Genomic DNA, 25,417 nt, shown 5'->3' with positions numbered 1-25,417 from the left:
CCCTTCGCTGCTCCTCCAGCAGCAAAATGAATTGTGTTCCTTTAAAGAAACAATCCTCACCAAAACAGAGCTGAGGGGTTTGGCTGGGGGGAAATTAGAGAATATAAAGATGCTTTGTGGCTTTAGGACACATTTGCTGGTACAACAGGCAAGAAATCCCTCCTTCCACACCTCAACAGCATTACCCAGGTCAGGATTTTCACAACCTGTGCCCTCTCATGGGATTTTTCCCCATTTTCTCTCTGTTTTCCCTCTGATTGGCAGCACAACCATCAGCTGTTATTGCCTCCCTACAGCCACAGGCAAAGCAAAGGATTTAAACTCAGTTTTAGAGATTTGCCAGAGAAAAAACAGCAACAAATCCTTCTGTGCACCTCCCACTGCCAGGGCTGTGTTTTATTCAGTGCTGTGCCCTGACACATCACTTCTGCTGTGCCTGCACAATAGAATACACAAAGAAATATTTGTCAAATCAACAGAAATGAAGTTACCTGTTAACTTCTATAGAAGTTTTTATCTTGAGCTAAGCTCTCTCCCTTCAGAATATTTATACTGAGAAATTCTGAAACTCTGGAATTTTTTTAAGTGATATTTTTACCTCATTGTCACATTATATTTAGGTAAATGGAAGTTGCTTAACAACTGATTTTTATTCACAGGAGCAGTGACACCTCCACAAAAGAGCCACAGACACGTGCCTGAACAAATCACAGAGTGCAGCAAAGCAGAAAAGATGCAAACTATTTACTGCCCAACAATGCCTGCCCAGGGTGAGCTGATTTTGTGTAGAAAAGGCAGCAAAGATTAAATCTGGCTGGAAAATAGGTGGGTTTGTTTTGATGGAAACTTTATGGATCGCTCAGGTGTGGAAATGACTTCACAGCTACATAAAAAGAAGAAATAATCATCAGAAAAGAATTCCCATTCCTCGTTTTATTAGATGAAAGTGTCAGTTTTGTTTCAATTATTCAGTGATACAGTCGGAGCCCTCTGGCCACAGTGATAAGATCAAACACAAACAAATGAGTGAACGGAAAGAATTGGGATCACAGTTCCATCAGTGTTTTCCAGGACACATTTCAGGGGATTTCCTGTGCATTCCAGCACATTTCACAGTATGAATTCAGAGCAGAACATCCACCCATTCCAGTGCATTAATGAAGCTCTGAAAAACAGACCCATCTGTGCAGCAGGAGGTGCTGCACTGGGCCCTGCAGCAAGGCACTGGCACTGGCACACTTCCAGGCTTTTCTCTGGCTAACATCACTTTGGTAGCTATTTATGGATAAAATTAATTTAATTTTAACTGATTAAATAAATTATTTGTGTAATTAATACTGGTAACCCCAACTGCCAAGGCCAAAGGAATGCTGAACCCTTCAGTGCTGTCACAGGCAGGCAAGAAGTGCAAGATGAATCCATGGCCTGCCTTCCCCAGGATTCAGGTTTTTCTTTGGCTAACATCACTTTTATTGATAAAACTAATTGAATTAAATAAATTATTTGTCTAATTAATACTGGTAACCCCAACTGTAAAGGCCAAAATAATGCTGAACCCTTCATAGGCAGGCAAGAATTGCAAGATGAATCCATGGCCTGCCTTCCCCAGGATCCAAGCTTTTCCTTGGCTAACATCACTTTGTTAGCTATTTATTGATAAAATTAATTTAATTTTAACTAATTAAATAAATTATTTGTCTAATTAATACTGGCAACCCCAACTGTAAAGGCCAAAGGAATGCTGAACCCTTCAGTGCTGTCACAGGCAGGCAAGAAGTGCAAGATGAAGGACAGTCAACATCCATGGACTGCCTTCAGGCTTTTCTTTGGCTAACATCACTTTTATTGATAAAATTAATTTAATTAAATAAATTATTTGTCTAATTAATACTGGTAACCCCAACTGTCATGGCCAAAAAAAGGCTGAACCCTTCAGTGCTGTCATAGAAGAAGTGCAAGATGAATCCATGGCCTGCTTTCCCCAGGATCCAGGCTTTTCTTTGGCTATCAACACTTTGTTAACTATTTATTGATAAAATTAATTGAATTAAATAAATTATTTGACTAATTAATACTGGCAACCCCAACTAATAAGGCCAAAGGAATGCTGAACCCTTCAGTGCTGTCATAGGCAGGCAAGAAGAGAAAAATTAATCCATGGCCTGCTTTCCCCAGGATTCAGGCTTTTCCTTGGCTAACATCACTTTTATTGATAAAATTAATTTAATTTTAACTGATTAAATAAATTATTTGTCTAATTAATACTGGTAACCCCAACTGTAAAGGCCAAAATAATGCTGAACCCTTCAGTGCTGTCACAGGCAGGCAAGAAGTGCAAGATGAATCCATGGCCTGCTTTCCCTAGGATTCAGGATTTTCCTTGGCTAACATCACTTTGTTAGCTATTTATTGATAAAATTAACTTAATTAAATAAATTATTTGTCTAACTAATACTGGTAACCCAAACTGTCAAAGCCAAATAACGCTGAACCCTTCAGTGCTGTCACAGGCAGGCAGGAAGTGCAAGATGAAGCAGAGCGAACACCCATGGGCTGCCTTCCACAGGATTCAGGATTTTCCTTGGCTAACATCACTTTTTTAGCTATTTATGAATAAAATTAATTTGATTTTAACTGATTAAATAAATTATTTGTCTAATTAATACCGGTAACCCCAACTATTAAGGCCAAAGGAATGCTGAACCCTTCAGTGCTGACATAGAAGAAGAAGTGCAAGATGAAGCAGAGCCAACATCCATGGCCTGCCTTCCCCAGGATCCAGGCTTTTCTTTGGCTAACATCACTTTATTAACTATTTATTGATAAAATTAATTTCATAAATAAATTATTTGTCTAAATTAATACTGGTAACCCCAACTGTAAAGGCCAAAAGAATGCTGAACCCTTCAGTGCTGTCATAGAAGAAGTGCAAGATGAACCCAAGGACTGCCTTCCCCAGGATTCAGGATTTTCTTTGGCTAACATCACTTTTATTGATAAAACTAATTGAATTAAATAAATTATTTGTCTAATTAATACTGGCAACCCCAACTAATAAGGCCAAAGGAATGCTGAACCCTTCAATGCTGTCACAGGCAGGCAAGAAGAGAAAAATTAATCCATGGCCTGCTTTCCCCAGGATTCAGGCTTTTCCTTGGCTAACATCACTTTTATTGATAAAATTAATTTAATTTTAACTGATTAAATAAATTATTTGTGTAATTAATACTGGTAACCCCAACTGTAAAGGCCAAAATAATGCTAAACCCTTCAGTGCTGTCACAGGCAGGCAAGAAGTGCAAGATGAATCCATGACCTGCCTTCCCCAGGATTCAGGATTTTCCTTGGCTAACATCACTTTGTCAACTATTTATCGATAAAATTAATTTGATTTTAACTGATTAAATAAATTATTTGCCTAATTAATGCCGGTAACCCCAACTAATAAGGCCAAAGGAATGCTGAACCCTTCAGTGCTGTCACAGGCAGGCAAGAAGTGCAAGATGAATCCATGGCCTGCCTTCCCCAGGATTCAGGATTTTCCTTGGCTAACATCACTTCGTTAACTATTTATTGATAAAATTAACTTAATTAAATAAATTATTTGTCTAACTAATACTGGTAACCCAAACTGTCAAAGCCAAATAACGCTGAAACCTTCAGTGCTGTCACAGGCAGGCAGGAAGTGCAAGATGAAGCAGAGTCAACACCCATGGCCTGCCTTCCACAGGATTCAGGATTTTCCTTGGCTAACATCACTTTGTTAGCTATTTATGAATAAAATTAATTTGATTTTAACTGATTAAATAAATTATTTGTCTAATTAATACCGGTAACCCCAACTATTAAGGCCAAAGGAATGCTGAACCCTTCAGTGCTGTCATAGAAGAAGTGCAAGATGAACCCAAGGACTGCCTTCCCAAGGATTCAGGATTTTCTTTGGCTAACATCACTTTTATTGATAAAACTAATTGAATTAAATAAATTATTTGTCTAATTAATACTGGCAACCCCAACTAATAAGGCCAAAGGAATGCTGAACCCTTCAGTGCTGTCATAGGCAGGCAAGAAGAGAAAAATTAATCCATGGCCTGCTTTCCCCAGGATTCAGGCTTTTCCTTGGCTAACATCACTTTTATTGATAAAATTAATTTAATTTTAACTGATTAAATAAATTATTTGTCTAATTAATACTGGTAACCCCAACTATTAAGGCAAAAATAATGCTGAACCCTTCAGTGCTGTCACAGGCAGGCAAGAAGTGCAAGATGAATCCATGGCCTGCCTTCCCCAGGATTCAGGATTTTCCTTGGCTAACATCACTTTGTCAACTATTTATCGATAAAATTAATTTGATTTTAACTGATTAAATAAATTATTTGTCTAATTAATACCGGTAACCCCAACTATTAAGGCCAAAGGAATGCTGAACCCTTTGTGCTGACATAGAAGAAGAAGTGCAAGATGCAGCAGAATCAGCATCCATGGCCTGCCTTCCCCAGCATTCCCAAAAAACTGAGCAGGAAAGTGGAAATTGCTGGCACTGGCAGTGAAGGAACAAACCTGTGAGCCCTCTGAACTGGGAGAAACTGAAGGGTTCAAATATTTCAAAATTAAGTTCTCAGAAGAGCAAAGAAGAAGCATAAAGTGAGAAAAGAGATGAACAGACAACAGGGATTTAATTCCTTATTTAAACCTGCAATCCCTTATTCTGACACACAGTGACACAACACACCCTGAGTCAAGGAGGGAAAATAATAATCACTAAAATGATGGACAGGATAAATTTTCAGCAGCTCCTCAGTTACAACAACACAGAAGTTCTGGAGAACCTGAAAACAGAGTCAGGGATCAGTGCAGCCATGGGAGAACCCCCTGGGAAGCAGCAGAGCCCAGCAGCAGTGCAAGAACCCCTCAGTGTGGCTGCACCAGTGACAGGAACCCTTCCAGCACACCACAAACCCTCCCTTGGGCTTCTGGAGAAATCCTCACCTGAGAAAGATCCACTCACCACCAAAAAGGAGTTTGTCAAAGCACACAGGGTGAGTCAGCTTCTGGTGTGAGTGACTGCTGGGTATAGCTCAGATTTTTAGTGATTACCAATTTCAGAGGTTTAAAGAGCTGAAAAAAATCAGTGCCAGATTAATGGCTGCACATCAGAGCCCAGAGAGCAGAAATCAGGGTTAGTTGTTGTATTTGGCCACGTTCCTATCACACAACCTGCACTTTTCCCATCTGTATGTGAATCACAATATAACAAAACCCAAAATTCCAAAATTCCATTTTCAGCCCCTGTCCCAGAGTCCACCTGCAGCTGCTCCTCCCAAAAACCTCTCAGAGCTCGTGGGAGCTGGCGTGGGGCTCTGGAAGGGTCTCAATGTCACAGTTCTTGATCAGCTGGAAGAGGAACTCCACCTGCCTCTCATAATTCTCAATGGAGATTCTCTCATTCAAGCCATGGATCCTGAAAGAAAAAGGACATTTTTTAGGTCAGGTGGAATTTCGGACACAATTGCACAAAGGCAGCACCTTGCTTGGCTGTTGGCTTCATAAAGAAAAAGAGAAAAATGCAGCAATAGAGACCAAAAACTGCACTGTAATCAACAAAAAACCCACAGAAATATAGCCCAAAAACTGCACTGTAATCAACAAAAAACCCACAGAAATAGAGACCAAAAACTGCACTGTAACCAACAGAAAACACAGAAATAGAGACCAAAAACTGCACTGTGACCAAAAAATCACAGAAATATAGACCAAAAACTGCACTGTAACCAACAGAAAAATACAGAAATATAGCCCAAAAACTGCACTGTAACCAAGAGAAAAACACAGAAATATATCCCAAAACTGCACTGTAACCAACAAAAAAACACAGCAATACAGCCCAAAAACTGCACTGCAACCAATAGAAAAACAGAAATATGGCCCAAAAACTGCAGTGTAACCAACCCAAATGCACTGATTCAAAGGCTCAAAGCCCAACAGCTAACTTTGGAAAAAATCTAAAAATCTAATCTTGAAAAAATCCATTTCTTGGCCATTCCTGTACAGCCAGAACACTCCACTCCTGCATCATCTGCACCTCCATAAAATGAGAAATCTAAATAAGCAAACAATCCCTTGCATGGTGATGTTATCACATAACTTTAGGAAATTTCAAATCAATTCAGTGATAATTCAGAACAGCACACAAAGGATTCAAAGCACCACAGAATCAAACCTAAATGTGTCCTGCCTGAATTTGAAGGAATAAAGAACCAGCTGACACAATCCCAAGGTAATTTCCATCCCCAAATCTGCAGGAAATGGTGGCATGGGAGGTCCACAAGGCTGGGTTTATTTTGCTCATGGATCTCCTCTTTGCCTGTGCCCAAACTTCTCAAAAAAACGCAAACTTCAACCTCCCCAAAAATGCAAACTTCAACCTCCCCAAAAACCTAAACTTCAAACTTTCCTCAAAAACGCAAACTTCCAACTTCCCAAAAATGCAAACTTCCAACTTCCCAAAAATGCAAACTTCCAACTCCCCAAAAATGCAAACTTCCAACTTCCCAAAAATGCAAACTTCCAACTTCCCAAAAATGCAAACTTCAACCTCCTCAAAAACCTAAACTTCAAACTTTCCTCAAAAATGCAAACTTCAAACCTCCCAAAAAATGCAAACTTCAAATCTGCAGGAAATGGTGGCATGGGAGGTGCACAAGGCTGGGTTTATTCTGCTCATGGATCTCCTCTCTGCCTGTGCCCAGCCCAGGGGCAGAGCTCGGTACCTGGGGAGATCATCCTGGGCCAGGAGCAGAGGGTTGAACCTGTAGATGGCCCTGGTGACGTTGGTGAAGTGCCTGCTGTCCGTGTTCCCGATGCACGTGCCTGCAAAACAAAGCTCGGCGTTGGGCTGCTGCCATCAGGTTTATTGCTGCCATCAAAGACTTAAGGTCTAAAAATCCCATCTTAGAAAAATAATTCTAGAAAATTAATGTAATGACTTCACTGAACCACTGCTGCTAAATCTGAAGTAGATGGGGAATTCAGATTAATTCACACACTACAATGGATAAAACATGCTGGGCTGGCCTCAGTGGCTGCAGTGTGGAATATTTGGAATACTGGATGTACATACAAGTGTCGCAGACATTTTTTCATAGAAATCCTTTCTTTGAGACTTGTTCATCTCCTGGGAAGCTGAGGCCCCAGAAAGAGAATGTAAACAATGATTATCAGCTGCTGTGGAACACAATAAGATGCACCTGTGATTGGTTCATGTTCCATGTGTACAATTAAGGGCCAATCACAGGGCAAGCTCTCTGGAACACAGGGACAGAGAACTCTCTTGTTTTTAGATTCTTTTCTATGCTATTCTGAGCTTAGCAGCCTCTGCAACTTCTCTTCTTTATTCTTTTTAGTATAGTTATAATGTATTATATATCATCTATCAATGAATCCAGCCTTCTGATCATCAAACAAGATTCTCATCCTTCTCTCTCACCATGAAGACCTCATCAAGTCCCTGTAATAAACCACTGCTGCTAAATCTGAAGTAGATGGGGAATTCAGATTAATTCACACACTACAATGGATAAAACATGCTGGGCTGGCCTCAGTGGCTGCAGTGTGGAATATTTGGAATACTGCATGTACACACAAGCATGCACTTGTTAACTTTGCTAACTTGCTGCAAGTCTGCTTCAGTCTCCACTGAACTGCTGCAAGGTTCATAACTCTATGAAATAGGAAAATCATTTACATTCTGCATCCCTGTGGGAGAATCTGCATTTTCTTAAAAGCTTGAATCCAGATCTACAGGTAGATGTGCATATAAAGACAGGGGAGGAACAAGTGAGGTGCAAGAAGCGCCCCACCTTTGCCCAGGAGAGAGGAAAAGCAAATTGTAACAGTCCTGCAGCAAAAGCATCACTGGAAACAGTGACTGGTGCATGCTGGAGAACATTCTGTCCTCCAGGAGCTGAACACGCAACTCAACACAAGAACAGCTTTGACACAACCTCCCCAAAAATGCAAACTTCCAACTCCCCCAAAAATGCAAACTTCAAATTTCAGCCTCCCCAAAAATGCAAACTTCAAACCTCCCCAAAAATGCAAACTTCCAACTCCCCCAAAAATGCAAACTTCAAACCTCCCCAAACTTCAACCTCTCAAAAAATGCAAACTTCAAACCTCTCCCAAAAATGCAAACCTCAAACCTCTCCAAAAATGCAAACTTCCCAAAAATGCAAACTTCAAACCTCCCCAAAAATGCAAACTTCAATCTCCCCAAAATGCAAACTTCCAACTTCCTCAAAAATGCAAACTTCAAACTCCCCCAAAAATGCAAACTTCAAACTTTCTTCAAAAATGCAAACTTCAAACTTTCTTCAAAAATTCAAACTTCAAACTTTCCTCAAAAATGCAAACTTCAAACTTTCCCAAAAATGCAAACGTCATATTTCAACCTCCCCAAAAATGCAAACTTCAACCTCCCCAAAAATGCAAACTTCCAACTTCCTCAAAAATGCAAACTTCAAACTTTCCCAAAAATGCAAACTTCAAACTTTCCTCAAAAATTCAAACTTTCCTCAAAAATGCAAACTTCAAACTTTCCCAAAAATGCAAACTTCAACCTCCCCAAAAATGCAAACTTCCAACTCCCTCAAAAATGCAAACTTCAAACTTTCCCAAAAATGCAAACTTCAAATTTCAGCCCAACAACTGCAGAGCTGGGAGGGAGCTGCAGGAAGGGAAGGAGCTGGGATCATGAGGAACAATGCAGAAAAGCAGGAATGGCTTTGGCAGCTATGAAAATAAAAGAAGAACTGAAGCAAGACCTCCTCCTCTCCCTCCCAATTCCTTTCTGCCCTGAAGAGATCCCTTTGTATGTGCAGAAAACCCAATTCAAGGCTCATTGTTTCTGGCAGCTTCCTGTTTGCTTTTTTACTTCCACTACTAAAAAACAACATTGCAATTTTTCAAGCATGGAGAGGGAAGGGAATAAAAAGAGGAAAAAGCAGCTGTTTCCAGCAGTTAACAGCTGGGGGGGAGGAGGACACAGCAAATGGAAAGAAGGGAAAAGCAGCAGAGGAAACAACAATCATCATGTGCCTGCTGTCACCTGGGACCACGCTGTCAACATCTGGGAAAAGGTCCAGGATGGTTTTTTGGAAAATGTGGATTGCAAATGTCTGCTCATCCCAAGGGCTGATGGGCAGGGGGTCAAAGGCCTCCACCACATCAATCTTCACTCTGTCATCAGCAATGGTGCTCCTGACTGCCTCCAGCACCTGGGGGTGAAACACACGCACAAAAGGAGCACAAGAAATGAGAAATCAGCCCTCAGAGACATCTGCAGATGTTCAGCTCTCCAGAAAACATCTGTCTGTGCACTGCCAGTTTGTGGCTGGAAGTGTGTGTCAGTTCCTCTTCTGACCCCTCAGCTGGGTTTTTAAATCTCTGTCTCAAGGGGCTCCTGAACTGCTCCAGCCCTGGCAGGCAGGAGCTCAGCCTGCTGCTCTGGGGGATGGTGGCACCCAAATAATCCAGAAAAAGCTTGAGAGAGAGAAACTTCCAGCAAAGGCTTGGGGAGGGAAGAGGTTTTGTACTGACAAGGTTTCCCAGCTGCTCTGGGCTGGACAGGCCTGTCAGACACCCTGAGGTGTGCAAGATCCCCAAACTGTCCCAGGTCACAAACCCATTCCACATGCCAGAGGATCCACGTTCCTGGGGCACAAAATATCCCTGAGGATCCACATTCCTTGGAGTACAAAAATATCCCAGAGGATCCACATGGTCTGGGCACTAAATATCCCAGAGGATCCACGTTCCCTGGGAACAAAAATATCCCAGAGGGTCCATGAGCTCTGGGCACAAAATATCCCAGATGATCCATGTGCTCTGGGAACAAAAATATCCCAGAGGATCCACATTCCCTGGACACAAAATATCCCAGAAGATCCACATTCCTGGGGCACAAAATATCCCAGAGGATCCACATTCCCTGGACACAAAATATCCCAGAGGATCCATGTTCCCTGGGGCACAAAAATATCCCAGAGGATCCCCTGACGTGTGCAAGATCCCCAAACTGTCCCAGGTCACAAACTCATTCCACATCCCAGAGGATCCACGTTCCCTGGGGTACAAAATATCCCAGAGGATCCATGAGATCTGGGCACAAAATATCCCAGGGGATTCACATGCTCTGGGGTACAAAATATCCCAGAGGATCCACATTCCTTAGGGCACAAAAATATCCCAGAGGATTCACATGCTCAGGGCACAAAATATCCCAGAGGATCCACATTCCCTGGGGCACAAAATATCCCAGAGGATCCATGTTCTAGGCACAAAATATCCCAGAGGATCCACATTCCCTGAGGCACAAAATATCCCAGAGGATCCATGTGCTCTGGGAACAAAAATATCCCAGATGATCCACATGCTCAGGGCACAAAATATCCCAGAGGATCCATGTTCTAGGCACAAAATATCCCAGAGGATCCACATTCCCTGAGGCACAAAATATCCCAGAGGATCCATGTGCTCTGGGAACAAAAATATCCCAGATGATCCACATGCTCAGGGCACAAAATGTCCCAGAGGATTCAGAATCCCTGGGGTACAAAATATCCCAGAGGATCCACATTCCCTGGGGTACAAAGGCTGAGATCTGAGCTCTGCCCAGGGCTCACCTCAGCAGCTGTCTCAGCTGAGTGGATCCTGAAGTTCACTGTGGCTCTGGCAGAGGAAGGGATGACATTCACCTGGAAAAAAAAAAAAAAGGGTCAAAGTTTAAAGGAAGTGAAAATCAGAATAAAATGCCAGCTGAAAACTCAGAACTGCTCAAACAACTGCAGGCCTCGGTGCTCCAGTGTTTCCACCAAGTGTGATGTCTCTTACACTGTAAATTCTATCTAAAATGCAGATAAATACACAAAGAAATATTTATCAAATCAACAGAAATGAAGTTATTTGTTACTTCCATAGAAGTTTTATCTTGAGCTAAGCTCCCTCCCTTCAGAAAATTTATACTGAGAAATTCTGAAATTGGATTTTTTTAAGTGATATTTTCACCTCATTGTCACACTACATGCTTCATATTTAGGTACATATAAGTTGCTTAACAACTGATTTTTATTGAACACATAACTCCTCTTATCTACAGACTGAATATTTACAACTTTCTTAAACAAAACCAGGTGGAATCTTTAGGAAAAACCCCAAGGAGCCAGGGTGTCACTTCCCTCCTGGCCACTCCGTGTCACTGTTCAGCCACTGCATCTCCTCCTGCCCAGGGATGATTTTCACTCACAGAGTTTTCAGGGACACACCAAACACAGCCTGGTCGTGTTTCAGGGCTCCAGGATTTTTGGACAGCTCCACCTCCTTATCAGGGCAGGATGTGGCTGTTCTCTCTCAGTCCAAGGTGCACATCTAACACACTTCAGGCAAACCCCAGAGCTGTGCTGCAGATGTCTGGGTCAGGGAAGTGTTTGTGACTGTGACAGTTTCAAAAATTGCCTCTGATACTTTGTAGGATTATGCACAAACCACATTTTCTGGTCTATGCTGAAATATTAACAATTTTAACAGAGGTGGGCAGAGATCAGATAATTCTGAAAGATTTTCAACTGATTTTCAGATCTAAGCTATATCTGAAGTAAGAATGAAACACCACACAGGGCCAACACTGATCTTAGAACTGGATTTAAATAGGTGGAAATTAAATGTCCTAATTGTCTCCTCATAATTACATGGAGAAAACCCCAAATGGAAGCACCTTGATTCCTGCATTAAACAGGGTGACTGCAGTGGTTGTTCGGATCAAGGCATTGGTGGAAGGTTTCCAGGCAAGGACTCTACAAAAATAGAAACAAACAAACACAATTTTTCAAATAACTTAAAAATTGCTAAAAATTAAACACCATAATTTATTTCACAGCTGAATGATGGCTTATTCAATTAACAAAGTGGTTATTAACAGGAAACCAGTGAATTATCTAAGCTATAAAAGAACTGATTTCCTGGCAAGATTAGAAATGGCTTCATCTTTTAAGGGTGAGAGGCTGGGGATGTTTATCAAGGATCTCTTTTCTTACCTGCTGACAATAGGTGAGAACAGCCACAAATTGCTCATGATGATGTTGAGAGGAAACTTGAACTAAGGAGAAGAAACAAAAGCAAAAATCAGAAAGTTTTTATTTGCCAAGAGCACATTGGAGTCACTTGAATACACACAAAACAATTCCAGCAGGAACAATAATCTGGGAGAAAAACCAGCTTTTTTATCCTTTCTGCACAACTAAATTCTTCAATTTCTTATGGAAATTTGGGAATGAATCCTGGCTGTCTCCTCACCTCTGCTGCGAGGTGCTCCATGGTCATGAGCTCTGGGCCGTGGCCAAACAGGTTGGGCAAGGGATTCTGCTCCAGCCTACAAAACAAATTGTTAAAGTTTGCAACACTGAAAAGGTTAAAAAACAACTCTCTGGCTGCTGTTGCTCCAGAAGGATGTCAGGAATTTGATTTGTGAGATGTGTTTGTTATTGGAGATGCAATCACACTCTGCTCTCCTGGTAATGACTGCAAGCACAGCTCCACAGATTTCTGGGCATTCCAGGGCAAAGATTTCCTTTGGGAAACAGCAGCAAAAATCCCAAAACCTGTCCTCATAAATACCTGGAAATCCAGAAAAATAGCACACAAATCCCACCAGCTCTGGACATACTCGGTTTTTCTAAAATATTTATTTCCTAGCCAATTTGGTATCCACACAGAGATGCAGAGAGGTGATTTCTGCAGTCAGGTTATGATTCTGTTCCGTGTTCATTGGCTTGGAGAATTCCCAGCTGAGGTAGGAACAAATTCCAGAGAAATCCTGCCACCCAAACAAAGGAATCTCTGTTGCTACAGAGGAAATCAGGGCAGACAGCATTTGTCTTGCTTTTAAAGAATTGGCTGACACTTGGAACAGCTGAAGTGCAGAGACTCTGCAGACACCTGGCAATTGTCCCTCGGCTGGGAGTTTCATTCCTGCCCTTCAAAGCGAGCTCCAAACTGCAATTTCAAATATAGAACAGCAGTTTGAAAAAGAGTCTAGACACAAATATTTAAGAAGTCACATATCAGTGATTCAGGAGGTTTTTTGACTGTTTTTGGCAGCGGGTGACAGGGAAATTCTCACCTGGACATGGCTGCTGCCAGAATGCCAATGCTTGTCTCCTTAGGGGGAAAGGATGAATGCCCTGGCTCCTTTTCCACTGTGAAGTTCAGTGTCATTGAACCTTTTTCTGTGACAGCAATCCTGGGCAATGATAAATTAATCAATTAATTAACAAATAAATGACTAATGTCATTCCAAACACACACACACACACACAGACTGTAGATAAAAACAACTACTCTGCATAGTTTTAGTATGATAAAAACCACTCAAGCAGCAACAACAAATCATTAACAGTGTTTAGGTCTCTGCAGGGCTGATGGCTGGGCTGATTCTGCAGCGAATTCAAATGCTCAGAGGAACTTTGTGCCTCTGGCAGCACGAGTGTGAGGGACAGCAGGAGAGGCTGAAGGTCCCTGCCTTGCACTTTGTGCCTCTGCTGCAGCTCCAGCAGCACCAACATCCTGAAAACATCCTGCAGTGATATCAACAATGCCATTTAGCACTAATTAATGACTGAAAATGAATCACATTCTGGTGTTGTCGCAGACATTTTTTCACAGAAATCTTTTCTTTCAGATTTCTGCATTTTCTGGGAAGCTGAGAACCCCAGAAAGAGAATGTAAACAATTATTATCAGCTGCTGTAGAATGCAACAAGAGCACCTTGACTGGCTCATGTTCCTATGTTTATAATTAAGAGCCAATCACAAAGTGCAAGCTATGGACCGAGTCCCTAGACACAACTTTGTTATAGATTCTTTTTTTTCTATTCTTAGCTTGAGCAACCTCTGCAACTTCTCTCTTTATTCTATTTAGTACAGTTATAATGTATTATATATCATATATCAATAAATCCAGCCTTCTAATCAAGAAACAAGATTCACCGTCTCTCTCTCTCACCAGCAGCGACCCACTCAGACGCTGCAATACTGGTGTGAATTAAGGAATAAAATAATCACAACTCTTACATGGCCACTGGCTTCTTCACCCCTGCAATGATGCCGTCCAGCACTGCGCTCCCCTCGTCCAGCAGGAAGGAGAGTTCCACCCCTCTGGCCTCCAGCAGAGCTGCAATTCTCTTTGCTCCCTTCAGCCCAGACACCTGTGCAATCCAGGCAGAGAAATGATCACAGCCAGCCAAAACACTGGCAGGAAAACTGGAAAGCACCTTGCCCAGGCTGCTTGGCTGGCTGGCCGGCTTGCTTTTGCTTGCCACTTTGCTTGCTTGCTACTGCCTTAGCCCTAGCTGATAGCTGCCTTTTTTCCCTTTGCTGCTTTCTGCGCTGGTTTTTTCCCCTTTTCTTTCGTCCTCTCTTTCTTACCCTCCCCTGAAGATACTGGACCGGCTCCGGACCTGACCTGAGACGTCCGGCGGGATCTCTGGAGCCTGCGAGAGAAGCTTGGCACCCTCCACAACACTGAACTGGTTTTCTTTTCTTTTCTTGTGTTGGGGAATGTTCTTTTATTTGTCAATAAATAGGTTTTGTTTTCCACTTTGCTCCTCCAAGGAATTCCTTCCCGAACCCGGTGTTTGGGGGGAGGGGTGGTTGGAGGTTTGTTTTTTTTTGGGGGGGAACTCCCTTTTGGAGATCTCCCCTAATTTGTCCTAAACCAGGACATCCTTTTTTGGACAGACACCTGTGCAATCCAGGCAGAGAAATGATCACATCCAGCCAAAACATTGGCAGGAAAACTGGAAAGCACCTTGCTGTTGGCTACAGCACAAGGAATGCATGAAATCCCCTGGGGAACAGCTCCAGAGCACATAAAAGAACCTTCCAGGAAAATTAATTGGAGATTGTTAATGGGCTGATAGCAGATGAATTTATAGCCATGATGCGAAGTGCATTTATTGATGAGTCACTGGCTGCTGCTTTCATTTTGATATCTGAGCTGTAAACTCACTGATTAGCAACTGCAGAACTATTTATTCCATCTATTAATAATTCTTTGTCTTTATATTTGCCTAACCAAACCCACCTCCCCTGCCTCTCTATACCACTGGAATACATTTGCCAGTTCTTCCTGAACATTTGGCACAACCACATGAAACTCAACCCAGCTTTTCCTGGCTACAAAATGAGATTTTTTCACCTTCCTTGCAGAAAAGAATTTCAAGTGACACCTCCAATGTTCTCTTCCCTTTGCTCATCACACCAAACCCTTTGTGAACCAGTGACTGCTGCTTTCATTTTGATATCTGAGCTGTAAACTCACAGATTAGCAACTGTAGACCTATTTATTTCATCTATTAATAATTTTTTGTCTTTATATTTTGACAGTGCCTAACCAAACCCACCTCTCCTGTCTCTCTGTACCACTGGAATACATTTGCCAGCTCTTCCTGGCACAGCCATGTGAATCTGAACCCAGCTTTTCCTGTCTCCAAAATGGGATTCCTGCTGCACCTTCCTTGCAGAAAAGAATTTCAAGTGACACCTCCGATGTTCTCTTCCCTTTGCTCATCACACCAAACCCTTTGTGAACCAGTGACTGCTGCTTTCATTTTGATATCTGAGCTGTAAACTCACAGATTAGCAACTGTAGACCTATTTATTTCATCTATTAATATTTCTTTGTCTTTATATTTGCCTAACCAAACCCACCTCTCCTGTCTCTCTGTACCACTGGAATACATTTGCCAGTTCTTCCTGAACATTTCCTACAACCATGTGAATCTGAACCCAGCTTTTCCTGTCTCCAAAATGGGATTCCTGCTGCACCTTCCTTGCAGAAAAGAATTTCAAGTGACACCTCCGATGTTCTCTTCCCTTTGCTCATCACACCAAACCCTTTGTGAATGTCACTCCAAGCCAAACAATCAATCCAGAACTGTGACCTGGGGCCTGACACATTATCTCCCCACAGAACCAAGAAAAACAGGAAAGACCTTCCAGCTAAACAATGTTTCAAAATTCAGCCCTGTTACCTAGAGGAACAATGCAAACAGCTTGTTGTTGCAAGGAGAGGAAAGAAAATAAATACCTCCTCATGGTGGCCAATGCCAACAGAGAAGGAGAGGTGGGGTCTGGAATTCCAGAGAGGGCAGAGAATCAGGACCCTAAACAGCCAAATTATCTGTGTGGAGCACAGATGGGTTTGCACTTTGCACACCAAATTCAGCCTGCACTGAACAGAGAGGGCAGAGAATCAGGACCCTAAATAGCCAAATAGTGCAGAGCACAAATATTTTGCAATTTAGGCCTGCACTGAAATGTTGTCTATTTTGGCTGCAAGCTTTGGCAATACAATGAAAATGGAGATCCACTGGAGAAAGCAGAACCAGCCCTCCCAAAGCAGGCTCCAAGTGCAACAGCCCTTAATAAAATGCAATGAGGAGATGCTGGGTCCTGCCCCCACAATGAGGGGCTGCAAGGAGCCCTCACAACCAAATCCCATCACAGGGAGAGGGGAAAATGTTACAGTCAGGGACTTTCAGCCCTTCCACAGGGAAGGAAGACACAGCAAAGGTCAAAATTCCTTGGGGCTTTCTAAGGAAAACCCTCAGGAGTGTGTTGTGGCAAGGAAAGGAAAGGAAAGGAAAGGAAAGGAAAGGAAAGGAAAGGAAAGGAAAGGAAAGGAAAGGAAAGGAAAGGAAAGGAAAGGAAAGGAAAGGAAAGGAAAGACAATACCTCCTCATCGTGGCCAATGCCAACATAGAAGGAGCAGAGGGGTCTGGAATTCCAGAGAGGGCAGAGAATCATGGCCCTAAACAGCCAAATTAATTGTGTAGAGCACAAATAGTTTGCAATTGAGGCCTGCACTGAAATGTTGTCAGTGTTGGCTGCAAGCTTTGGCAATACAATGAAAATGGAGATCCAGTGGAGAAAGCAGAGCCAGCCCTCCCAAAGCAGCCCATAATAAAATGCAATGAGGAGATGCTGGGTCCTGCCCCCACAATGAGGGGCTGCAAGGAGGGAAAACTGCACTGACCCAACCAAATCCCATCACAGGGAGAGGGGAAAATGTTACAGGGAAGGAAGACACAGCAAAGGGAGTAGGAAACAGCCTCAGCTCAAAATTCCTTAGGGCTTTCTAAGGAAAAACCTTCAGGAGTGTGTTGTGGCAAGGAAAGGAAAGACAATACCTCCTCATCATGGCCAATGCCAATAGAGAAGGAGAGGTGGGGTCTGGAATTCCAGAGAGGGCAGAGGATCATGGCCCTCAACAGCCAAGTTATTTGTGTAGAGCAGAAATGCAATGGAGGGTGTCACTTAGGGCTTTCTAAGGAAAACCCCCAGCAGTGTGTTGAGGCAAGGAGAGGACAGACAATACCTCCTCATCGTGGCCAATGCCAATGTAGAAGGAGCGTTTGGGTCGGTAATTCCTCCTGAGCAGGAACTCCAGAGCTTGCAGAATGCCCTGCAGGAAAAGAAGAACTGCTGAACCATCCCTGGGGGTGATCAGGAGAATAAATGCAACAGAATGCAGAGTGATGGAAGAGAACTGGGATGTATTCACAGCCCTTGTGTGTCACAGACACATTTTATGGAAAATCCTTTCCTTAGGATTTTTCCTCCTGAGAAGCTGAGAGGCCTCAGGAACAAAATGTAAACATTGATTATCTGCTGCTGTGGAATGCAACAGGTGGATCTGTGATTGGTCTCATGTGGTTGTTTCTAATTAATGGCCAATCACAGACTCTCTGTCCAAGCCACAAACCTTTGTTATCATTCTTTCTTCTTCTATTTTCAGCCAGCCTTCTGATGAAATCCTTTCTTCTATTCTTTTAGTATAGTTTTAATGTAATATATATCATAAAATAATCAACCAAACCTTCTGAAACACGGAGTCAGATCCTCATCTCTTCCCTCACCCTCAGACCCCTGTGAGCTCTGTCACACTTGTGCTGCTCACTGCTAAGCTTTGATCCCTACAGCTCCCACTGGGATATTCCCATTCCCATTCCTTGGAAAAGTCCCTGCAGGGGTTTTGCTCAGTAATGCTGTGACAGGAGCCAGGGTAGGGACAGGAAATCCAGAGCAGCTGGGTCAGGGACAAACTGCACAGGAGCCCCCAGAGCCACAGTGAATTCCCTGTGCCTGGGACACTCCCAGGGATGGGGCAGCCATGGATTCTCTGCCATAAAACTTTAAACTGGCATTTAACCCAATACATCTGGATGTGTGATTCTCCTGATTCTTTGTGAGTTTTAACCATCTTTTCTTCAGTAACAGTGAGGAATGAGTGGAAACACCCCATCTTTAGGAAAAACTTGGAATCTATCCCTGATAGAGAGGGGTGAGAGAGAAAGAGACCTCACAGTGAATTCCAAGTGCTTTGGACACTCCCAGGGATGGGGCAGCCATGGATTCTCTGGCCCAAAACTTTAACTTGGCATTAAACCCAATACATTTGTGTCAATATGATTCTCCTGATTCTTTGGGAGTTTTAACCCTCTTTTCTCCAGTAAGAGTGAACAATGAGTGAAAACACTCCATCTTTAGGAAAAACTTGGAATTTATCCAAACTAGGAATTTATCCCTGAAAGAGAGGGTGAGAGAGAGACACCACAGTGAATTCCAAGTGCTTTGGACACTCCCAGGGATGGGGCAACCATGGATTCTCTGCCATAAAACTTTAACCTGGCATTTAACCCAATACATCTGGATGTGTGAATATGATTCTCCTGATTCTTTGGGAGTTTTAACCCTCTTTTTTACAGTAATAGTGAAGAATGAGTGAAAACATTCCATCTTTAGGAAAAGCATGAAGAAAACTTGGAATTTATCCCTGGCAGAAAGAGGGGTGAGGGACAGACACCACAGTGAACTCCAAGTGCCTTGGGCGCTCCCAGAGATGAAGCAGCCACAGATTCTCTGGCCTAAAACTTGAAACTGGCATTTAACCCAATACATCTGCATGAGTGAATATGATTCTCCTGATTCTTTGGGAGTTTTAACCATCTTTTCTCCAGTAACAGTGAACAATGAGTGAAAACACCCCATCTTTAAGAAAAACTTGGAATTTATCCCTGACAGAAAGAGGGGTGAGACAGAGACCTCACAGTGAATTCCCTGTGCCTTGGACACTCCCAGGGATGGGGCAGCCATGGATTCTCTGGCCCAAAACTTTAACTTGGCATTTAACCCAATACATTTGTGTCAATATGATTCTCCTGATTCTTTGGGAGTTTTAACCCTCTTTTCTCCAGTAAGAGTGAACAATGAGTGGAAACACCCCATCTTTAGGAAAAACTTGGAATTTATCCAAACTAGGAATTTATCCCTGACAGAGAAAGGTGAGAGGGAGACACCACAGTGAATTCCAAGTACTTTGGACACTCCCAGGGATGGGGCAGCCATGGATTCTCATGCCTAAAACTTGAAACTGTCATTTAACCCAATACATCTGTATGTGTGAAAATGATTCTCCTTTTCTCCAGTAACAGTGAACAATGAGTGAAAACATCCCATCTTTAGGAAAAACTTGGAATTTATCCAAACCAGGAATTTATCCCTGACAGAAAGGAATGAGACAGAGACAGCACAGAGAATTCCAGAGGATGGGCAGCTCCCTGTGCCTTTGCCAGGCTGGGTCTGTGTGGAAGGGCATTCCCAGGCCCACGTACCATGGCGGAGTTTTTGTTGTCCAGCGTTCCTCGGCCGTAGATGAATCCCTGGTGCTCTGCAGCTGAGAAAGGAGGGAAATCCCAGCCCTGAGGGGGAGCAGGCACCACGTCCATGTGTGCCAGCAGCATGTAGGGCAGCAGGCCAGGGGCAGAGCCCTGCACTGTAAACAGGTGGCTGTATTGGCCAACAGTTTCATGCTGGATGAACTTTGAAGAAAATACAGCTGGGAAGACTATTAAAAAAAAATAAAGACAATAATGGGCAATTTTAGCATTATTGCATAGTTGTCAGGTAGGGAGCAGCAGGGGGGGTGTAAATAAGGAACTGTAAATCATCAGGAAATGTAAATAAGACTGGGCACAGAAGTTCTCACACTTCTACCAATCCATCTCATTTGGGATTTTAAAGTCTCCTAAACAAAACCAGAATTCTTGCTCAGCAGTAGAAGTTCTCACACTTCTACCAATCCATCTCATTGGGATTTAAAAATCTCCTAAACAAAACCAGAATTCTTGCTCAGCAGTAGAAGTTCTCACACTTCTACCAATCCATCTCATTTGGGATTTAAAAGTCTCCTAAACAAAACCAAAATTCTTGCTCAGCAGTGCTGCAGCTCTTTTGCAGGGCACAATGAAGGAACTGCCAAAAATTAGGTTGAAGCAGCAGCAGTCATCCTCTTTTAATTTTTTATGGTATTTAAGCATCTCAAGGATCAAAAATCATCATTAAAAAAAGTGTTTTGAACCTTTTGGGGCCATTGATATCACTGCTACAGAGGGGACACACGTGTGACATTTCTGACAGGAAATTTCTTCATTCATGTCTGACAGGACATTTCTTCAGGAAAAATATAAAAATCTCTTATATTCAGGAATGATACATGCTCTCTTCAATTTGTTCATGAAAACAGAGCAGCAGAAATTGCCAAGACTGAAAGCCCAGTACCTTTCTGAATGTAACTCCCAAATTCTGCCATGGCAGTTGTGTTCAAATCCTCTGGAGACCAGGACACAGTTGGGATTTTAATGGCTCCTTCAAAGAAACACAGAACAGAAATCACTCAGCACCAAAACCAAACAAAGCACTTCAAAACTGGAAGCTCATTTATGTTCCTGAGAGGTTTTCCAGGCTTTACACATTATTTCACAGCACAGCACGAGCTGCCAGGATCAAAAAGAGACTGATGTGCTTCAGCTGCAGCCACCAGCATTTCCTAACAGCTCAGCCAAGGCATCTCCCCAGACAATTTGACTCCACTTTTCATGCTGAAGCGTTGAATGATATCCTTAGACATGCTCCTGGCCAGGAGCAGCTGCAATTTGCTTGGGTGAGCTGATTGCCCAGAGCCACAGGCTCCTCTGGCAGCCCAAGGCTCTTTCTCAAGAGTTAAGCAGCTTGTGATGGTTATTACACCTCCATAGTGCTTTATAAATTAACCTATAAAAATTAACCTTTATAAATTAACCTTTATAAACACAGAGGGCTTTTGTTGGCCCTTTTGGTCTGCACTGTCATTTAAACAGGCTCTCCAACATCCAGTCCCTGTCCTGCACAACATGGAGTAACTCAGCCCCAGCTGCCTTCTCAAACAGCAGCTGCCAGCAGAGGTTATGGATTCTTTTGAGGTGGTGTGATTCATGAATTAGCACAAAAATCTATTGTGAGCCTTCATTTTGCCATTAAAGAAGAATGCAAACACAATTTGCTAGGCAATAAATCCTACAAACCAGCCAGGTATGAGGTTTACACACAGGGTTTTATCACTTGGTGCCAGATTGTGGTTTCCTGCACAGTGCCAGCCCTGCTGAGAGCTAAACCCCTCAAATGTTCTACGTCAGACAGCACAAAGAGCCCAGCACTGGGCACAGCAGTGGTGAGCAAGAACAAGAAAGGGAGAAAATCCCAACGGTGACTTATCCAGCGGACAAAGGGATGTCTGGAAACGCCTTCACGGGTGTCTGGCAAAATTCTATGTGTACAAGCAGGAAACGGTGGAGAAAATCAACACAGGGCAAGAGCTGGCTCAGGAGAAGCTCAGGAACGCTGAGGCTGGAAAATCCCTGTGGGATCATCGAGTCCAGGCTGTGCCCGATCCCCACCCTGAGCACTCAGTGCCACCTCCAGGGATGGGCGCTCCAAACCCCCCTGGGCAGCCCCTTCTAGCCCTTTCCATGAGGAAATTCCTGCTGATGTCCAACCTGAGCCTCCCCAGCCCAGCCTGAGGCCGTTCCCTCTCCTCCTGTCCCTGTTCCCTGGGATAAGATCCCAAATCCCCCCCGGCTGTGCCCTCCTGGCAGGAGTTGTGCAGAGCCAGAAATTCCCCCTGAGCCTCCTTTGCTCCAGGCTGAGCCCCTGCCCAGCTCCCTCAGGACTCTCCAAACCCTTCCCAGCTCCCTCAGGGCTCTCTCAACCCTTCCCAGCTCCTTCACTCCTTCAGGATTCTCCAAACCCCTTCCAGATTTCTCCAAACCTTTCCCAGATCCTTCAGAACTCTCCAAACACTTCCCAGCTCCCTCAGCTCCTCCAAACCTTTCCCAGCTCCCTCAGGACCCTCCAAACCCTTCCCAGCTCCCTCAGGATTCTCCAAACCCTTCAGGACTCTCCAGACCCTTCCCAGCTCCCTCAGCTCCTCCATTCCCTTCCCAGCTCCCTCAGGTTTCTCCACTCCCTTCCCTGGACTCGTTCCAGCCTTTCCTGAACTGCAGCGCCCAGAGCTGAACAGGGCACTCGAGGCGTGGCCTCAGCAAAGCCCAGCACAGATTTTTCAATCACTTCCTTAGTCCTGCTGGCAGCCAACACCCGGTTCCTTCCAGGGAAAGCACCCGGGGAGCGGCCGCCTCCACACCCGCCCGCCGTGCCCTGGGTCCCCCCTCAGGAGGGGCGAGGGGGGCTCGCAGCGCTCGGGCCCCCTCACCTCGCAGCGCCTCCTTAAGCTCCCGCCGCTCGCTGGCGCTGAGGGCGGCGGTGCCGGCGCTCCGTGCCCACAGCCGCGGCACCCCGGCCGGGGCTCGCAGGACGAAGGAGCGGAGCAGGACGGCGGCCGCCAGCGCCAGCACCACCGAGCCCAGCGCCAGCAGCGCCACCGTCACCGCCCGCCGCCCGCCCGCCATCACTGACACCGCCGCGCCCCCGCGGCTGATTGGCGTGACCGAGAGCCAATCACCACCCGATTCGTCAGCATAGCGACCAATGGGATTGGGGTAGGGGCGGGGCTAACCGTTGTTCTCGCGGAGGCTGCTGGGAGATGTAGTTTGCAGCGCATGTGGTGGCGGCTGAGCGAAGCTCTGATTAGCGAATGGTTTGCGTTGGAAAGGATCATAAATGGGAGAGATGGGTCTCCTTCCATCCCTGCCTTGTCAGGGACACCTTCCACTGTCCCTGAGTGCTCCAAGCCCTGTCCAACCTGGCCTTGTGCAATTCCAGGGGTAGGGCAGCCACAGCTGCTCTGGGCACCCTGTGCCAGGGCCTGCCCACCCTCACAGGGAAGAATTTCTTCCCAATATTTTGGCGAGCTGCTCCCAAAAGATGGGGATAAAAGGAATTCCTGTGGGGAATAACCACCCCAGGCTCACTGGGGCCACAAGGGAGGCAGAAGGATGCCAGGACTGGCCCAGGGAGTCTCTGTGTTGTGCAGTCCCACTCCTGACAAACTTTAAATCCTGCTTTTCAAAATATCTCGTTCTTTCCTTGATTCCACCAGCTAGCAAGATGGAACTCTTCTTATTCCCTTCTTTACAGCTGTTCTGAACAGAATGCGAAGATTTATCCCATGGCATAAACTGTCCCAGGATGCCAAATACCAGATGGGACCAGCCATGGTAATCCTGCCCCTGAGTCAGCAGAAGATGACAATGATTGTTCACACATTCTTTATTATCAAAAAAAAAAAAAAAAAAAAAAGGAAAAAAAAAGGAAAAAAAAAAAAGAAAAAAGAACGAAACCAACATTAAATTAAATAAATTACAAACATTTTTGAGCTGGTTATACATCATGCATTTACCAAGTAAGGCTTCAAAGCCAAAACACATCAACCTCACTGTTACTTAAGAGCAATAAAAGGAATATTTGACTGGAAGTGAAAATATTTCACCAGCGTGACTTTGAGCTCCCCTAATTCTCTGCCCAGGCACTTGGGAATTATGACTTTGGCCACATTGTGCCTCCAGCAGTGCCATTTATCTGCTGGTGTGACATTTATTGCCAGAACTGACCCAGAATTTGGCCACAGAAATGGGATTTCCTTCTGCCTGGGTCATGATTTGCAGGAGAGCCACCTCTGCTCTTTCTGAGCCATTTCTTGTGACCATCCCATTTTTGTAGGAAGTTCAGGAAATACAATCTGGTTTATGCCTCTGCTCTGAGGATTCCTGCATTTTCCTGTCAGACCCCAGGCTGGGAAATCAACCTCCTGTAATGAATCCTGAATGTAGAGCTGGGAACGGGAATTTCCCTCTTTTAATTTGATGCCACCTCAGAGACCCAAAAATATTGATCAGGACAGTTTCTTGTTGCTCTGCACCAATTTCTTTCCAAATCAGCACTTTTTAAAAGGAGCACTCAGGCAGTACAAAAGGTCATGAGGAATCCCCCTCAAAGATAATTTAAGAGACTTCATCTCTTGCTTTTACCTTGTAAAACAAGCTATACATGGAGATTTCTGGAGAAACCAGTGTTGTCTAAGATTAAAATAAGTAATAACCATCAGCTAGTGGGGTTTTCTGCCCTCCTTTGGTTTTATTACTCTCCTGCACCACATAGTCAGAAATTGAGGTAGAGAAATGGTGGCTTGGTTATTGAGATTTTACATAAAACCAAACTGGCAGGCTGCTGCTGTTGTTTCCTTCAGTGGCTGTCTAGCAAGGATGGTTCAGGAAACTCTGTTTTCCTTAAAAATGAGACATCTGGGAGCTGCAGGAAAGGCCCAGGAAGCCTTCAGCAATCAGCTCAATAATGTCTGTGTACTTCAAAACCACACACTAAAACTTGCTTATATTTGTAATATTTTAGAGTGTTAAAATAGAAATAGCATTTTAAAATAAAATCTGTTTTCATGTATTCAACCCACTGGGCAGGCAGGACAACGTGCACATAATTCTTATTTCTGAGTACAAACCTGTGCTATTAGTAAGAAAAATATACATATATATTTCAGAATTTAGCCCTGCTGAGAGAGTCCTGAGGTCTTTGGGGTGCCACGGGTCTGAGGCAGTGTTTTTTGGGATGCTGGGACCCAGAACAGGAGAGGCAGAGGCTGCAGAGACACGCAGGGAAATTCGGGGGTCAGTGCACATCAGAGAGCAGCAGCAGCTGGCACAGCTGCCCTGCCGCACCTCCTGAAAGGCTCTCAGGGTTTGCTTGTGTTTTACTCAGTGGGGGAAACAGGGAGGAGGGAAAGGTGAGGAGCAGGACGGCCAGGGGATGCAATTCCAGGTGGGCAGGAGGATGGTGGGGGACAAAGGGGTGGCTGAATGTCCCCTCACGCTGAGAATCCATCAGATGGCATCTGCTGAGCTCCTGCTGCCCCAGCCGGCTCTGCCTGCTCAGAGTCCTCTGCTCTGAGTGCCACGAGCAGAGCAGCGAGGATCTGGCAGGTCTGGAGGGTGATGGCCTCGTTGCAAACCTGTTGTAAGCCCAGGCAGAAGCACAGATCTCCATGGAGTGGTGGGAGAGAAGAGTTTCCTCTGGAG

At 44.1% G+C, this 25,417-nt stretch overlaps 1 protein-coding gene across 1 annotated transcript; it reads right to left on the bottom strand.

Moving 5' to 3' along the window:
- Positions 1–4,474: 4,474 nt before the first annotated feature.
- PM20D1 (peptidase M20 domain containing 1) lies at positions 4,475–22,840 on the bottom strand. Its single transcript, XM_054290728.1, has 13 exons — positions 22,645–22,840; positions 20,676–20,762; positions 19,730–19,962; positions 17,434–17,520; positions 14,127–14,260; positions 13,178–13,297; positions 12,352–12,427; positions 12,093–12,154; positions 11,774–11,852; positions 10,686–10,757; positions 9,110–9,278; positions 6,774–6,873; positions 4,475–5,464 (listed from the first exon to the last, which is right to left on the bottom strand). The coding sequence occupies exons 1-13, from the start codon at positions 22,838–22,840 to the stop codon at positions 5,335–5,337; spliced, it is 1,545 nt and encodes a 514-aa protein (XP_054146703.1). The 3' UTR covers positions 4,475–5,334.
- Positions 22,841–25,417: the final 2,577 nt, after the last annotated feature.

The sequence above is a fragment of the Melozone crissalis genome, unplaced genomic scaffold (genome assembly GCF_028551555.1).
Source record: "Melozone crissalis strain CALT ecotype California unplaced genomic scaffold, PUWL_Pcris_2 ptg000086l_1, whole genome shotgun sequence".
Lineage (NCBI taxonomy): Eukaryota > Metazoa > Chordata > Aves > Passeriformes > Passerellidae > Melozone > Melozone crissalis.
The sequence above is the reverse complement of the archived record's forward strand: the minus strand, read 5'-3'. Positions and strand labels throughout refer to the sequence as shown.

Bases quoted from the DNA above. Each gene is read 5' to 3' on its own strand.
- PM20D1 (XM_054290728.1), bottom strand. From the start codon at position 22,840: ATGGCGGGCGGGCGGCGGGCGGTGACGGTGGCGCTGCTGGCGCTGGGC. The intron at 9,279-10,685 runs GTGAGCCCTGGG...TTTCACCCCCAG, and splicing joins CAGCTGAGACAGCTGCTGAG to GTGCTGGAGGCAGTCAGGAG. The intron at 6,874-9,109 runs GTGACAGCAGGC...TTTGTTTTGCAG, and splicing joins TGTTGACAGCGTGGTCCCAG to GCACGTGCATCGGGAACACG.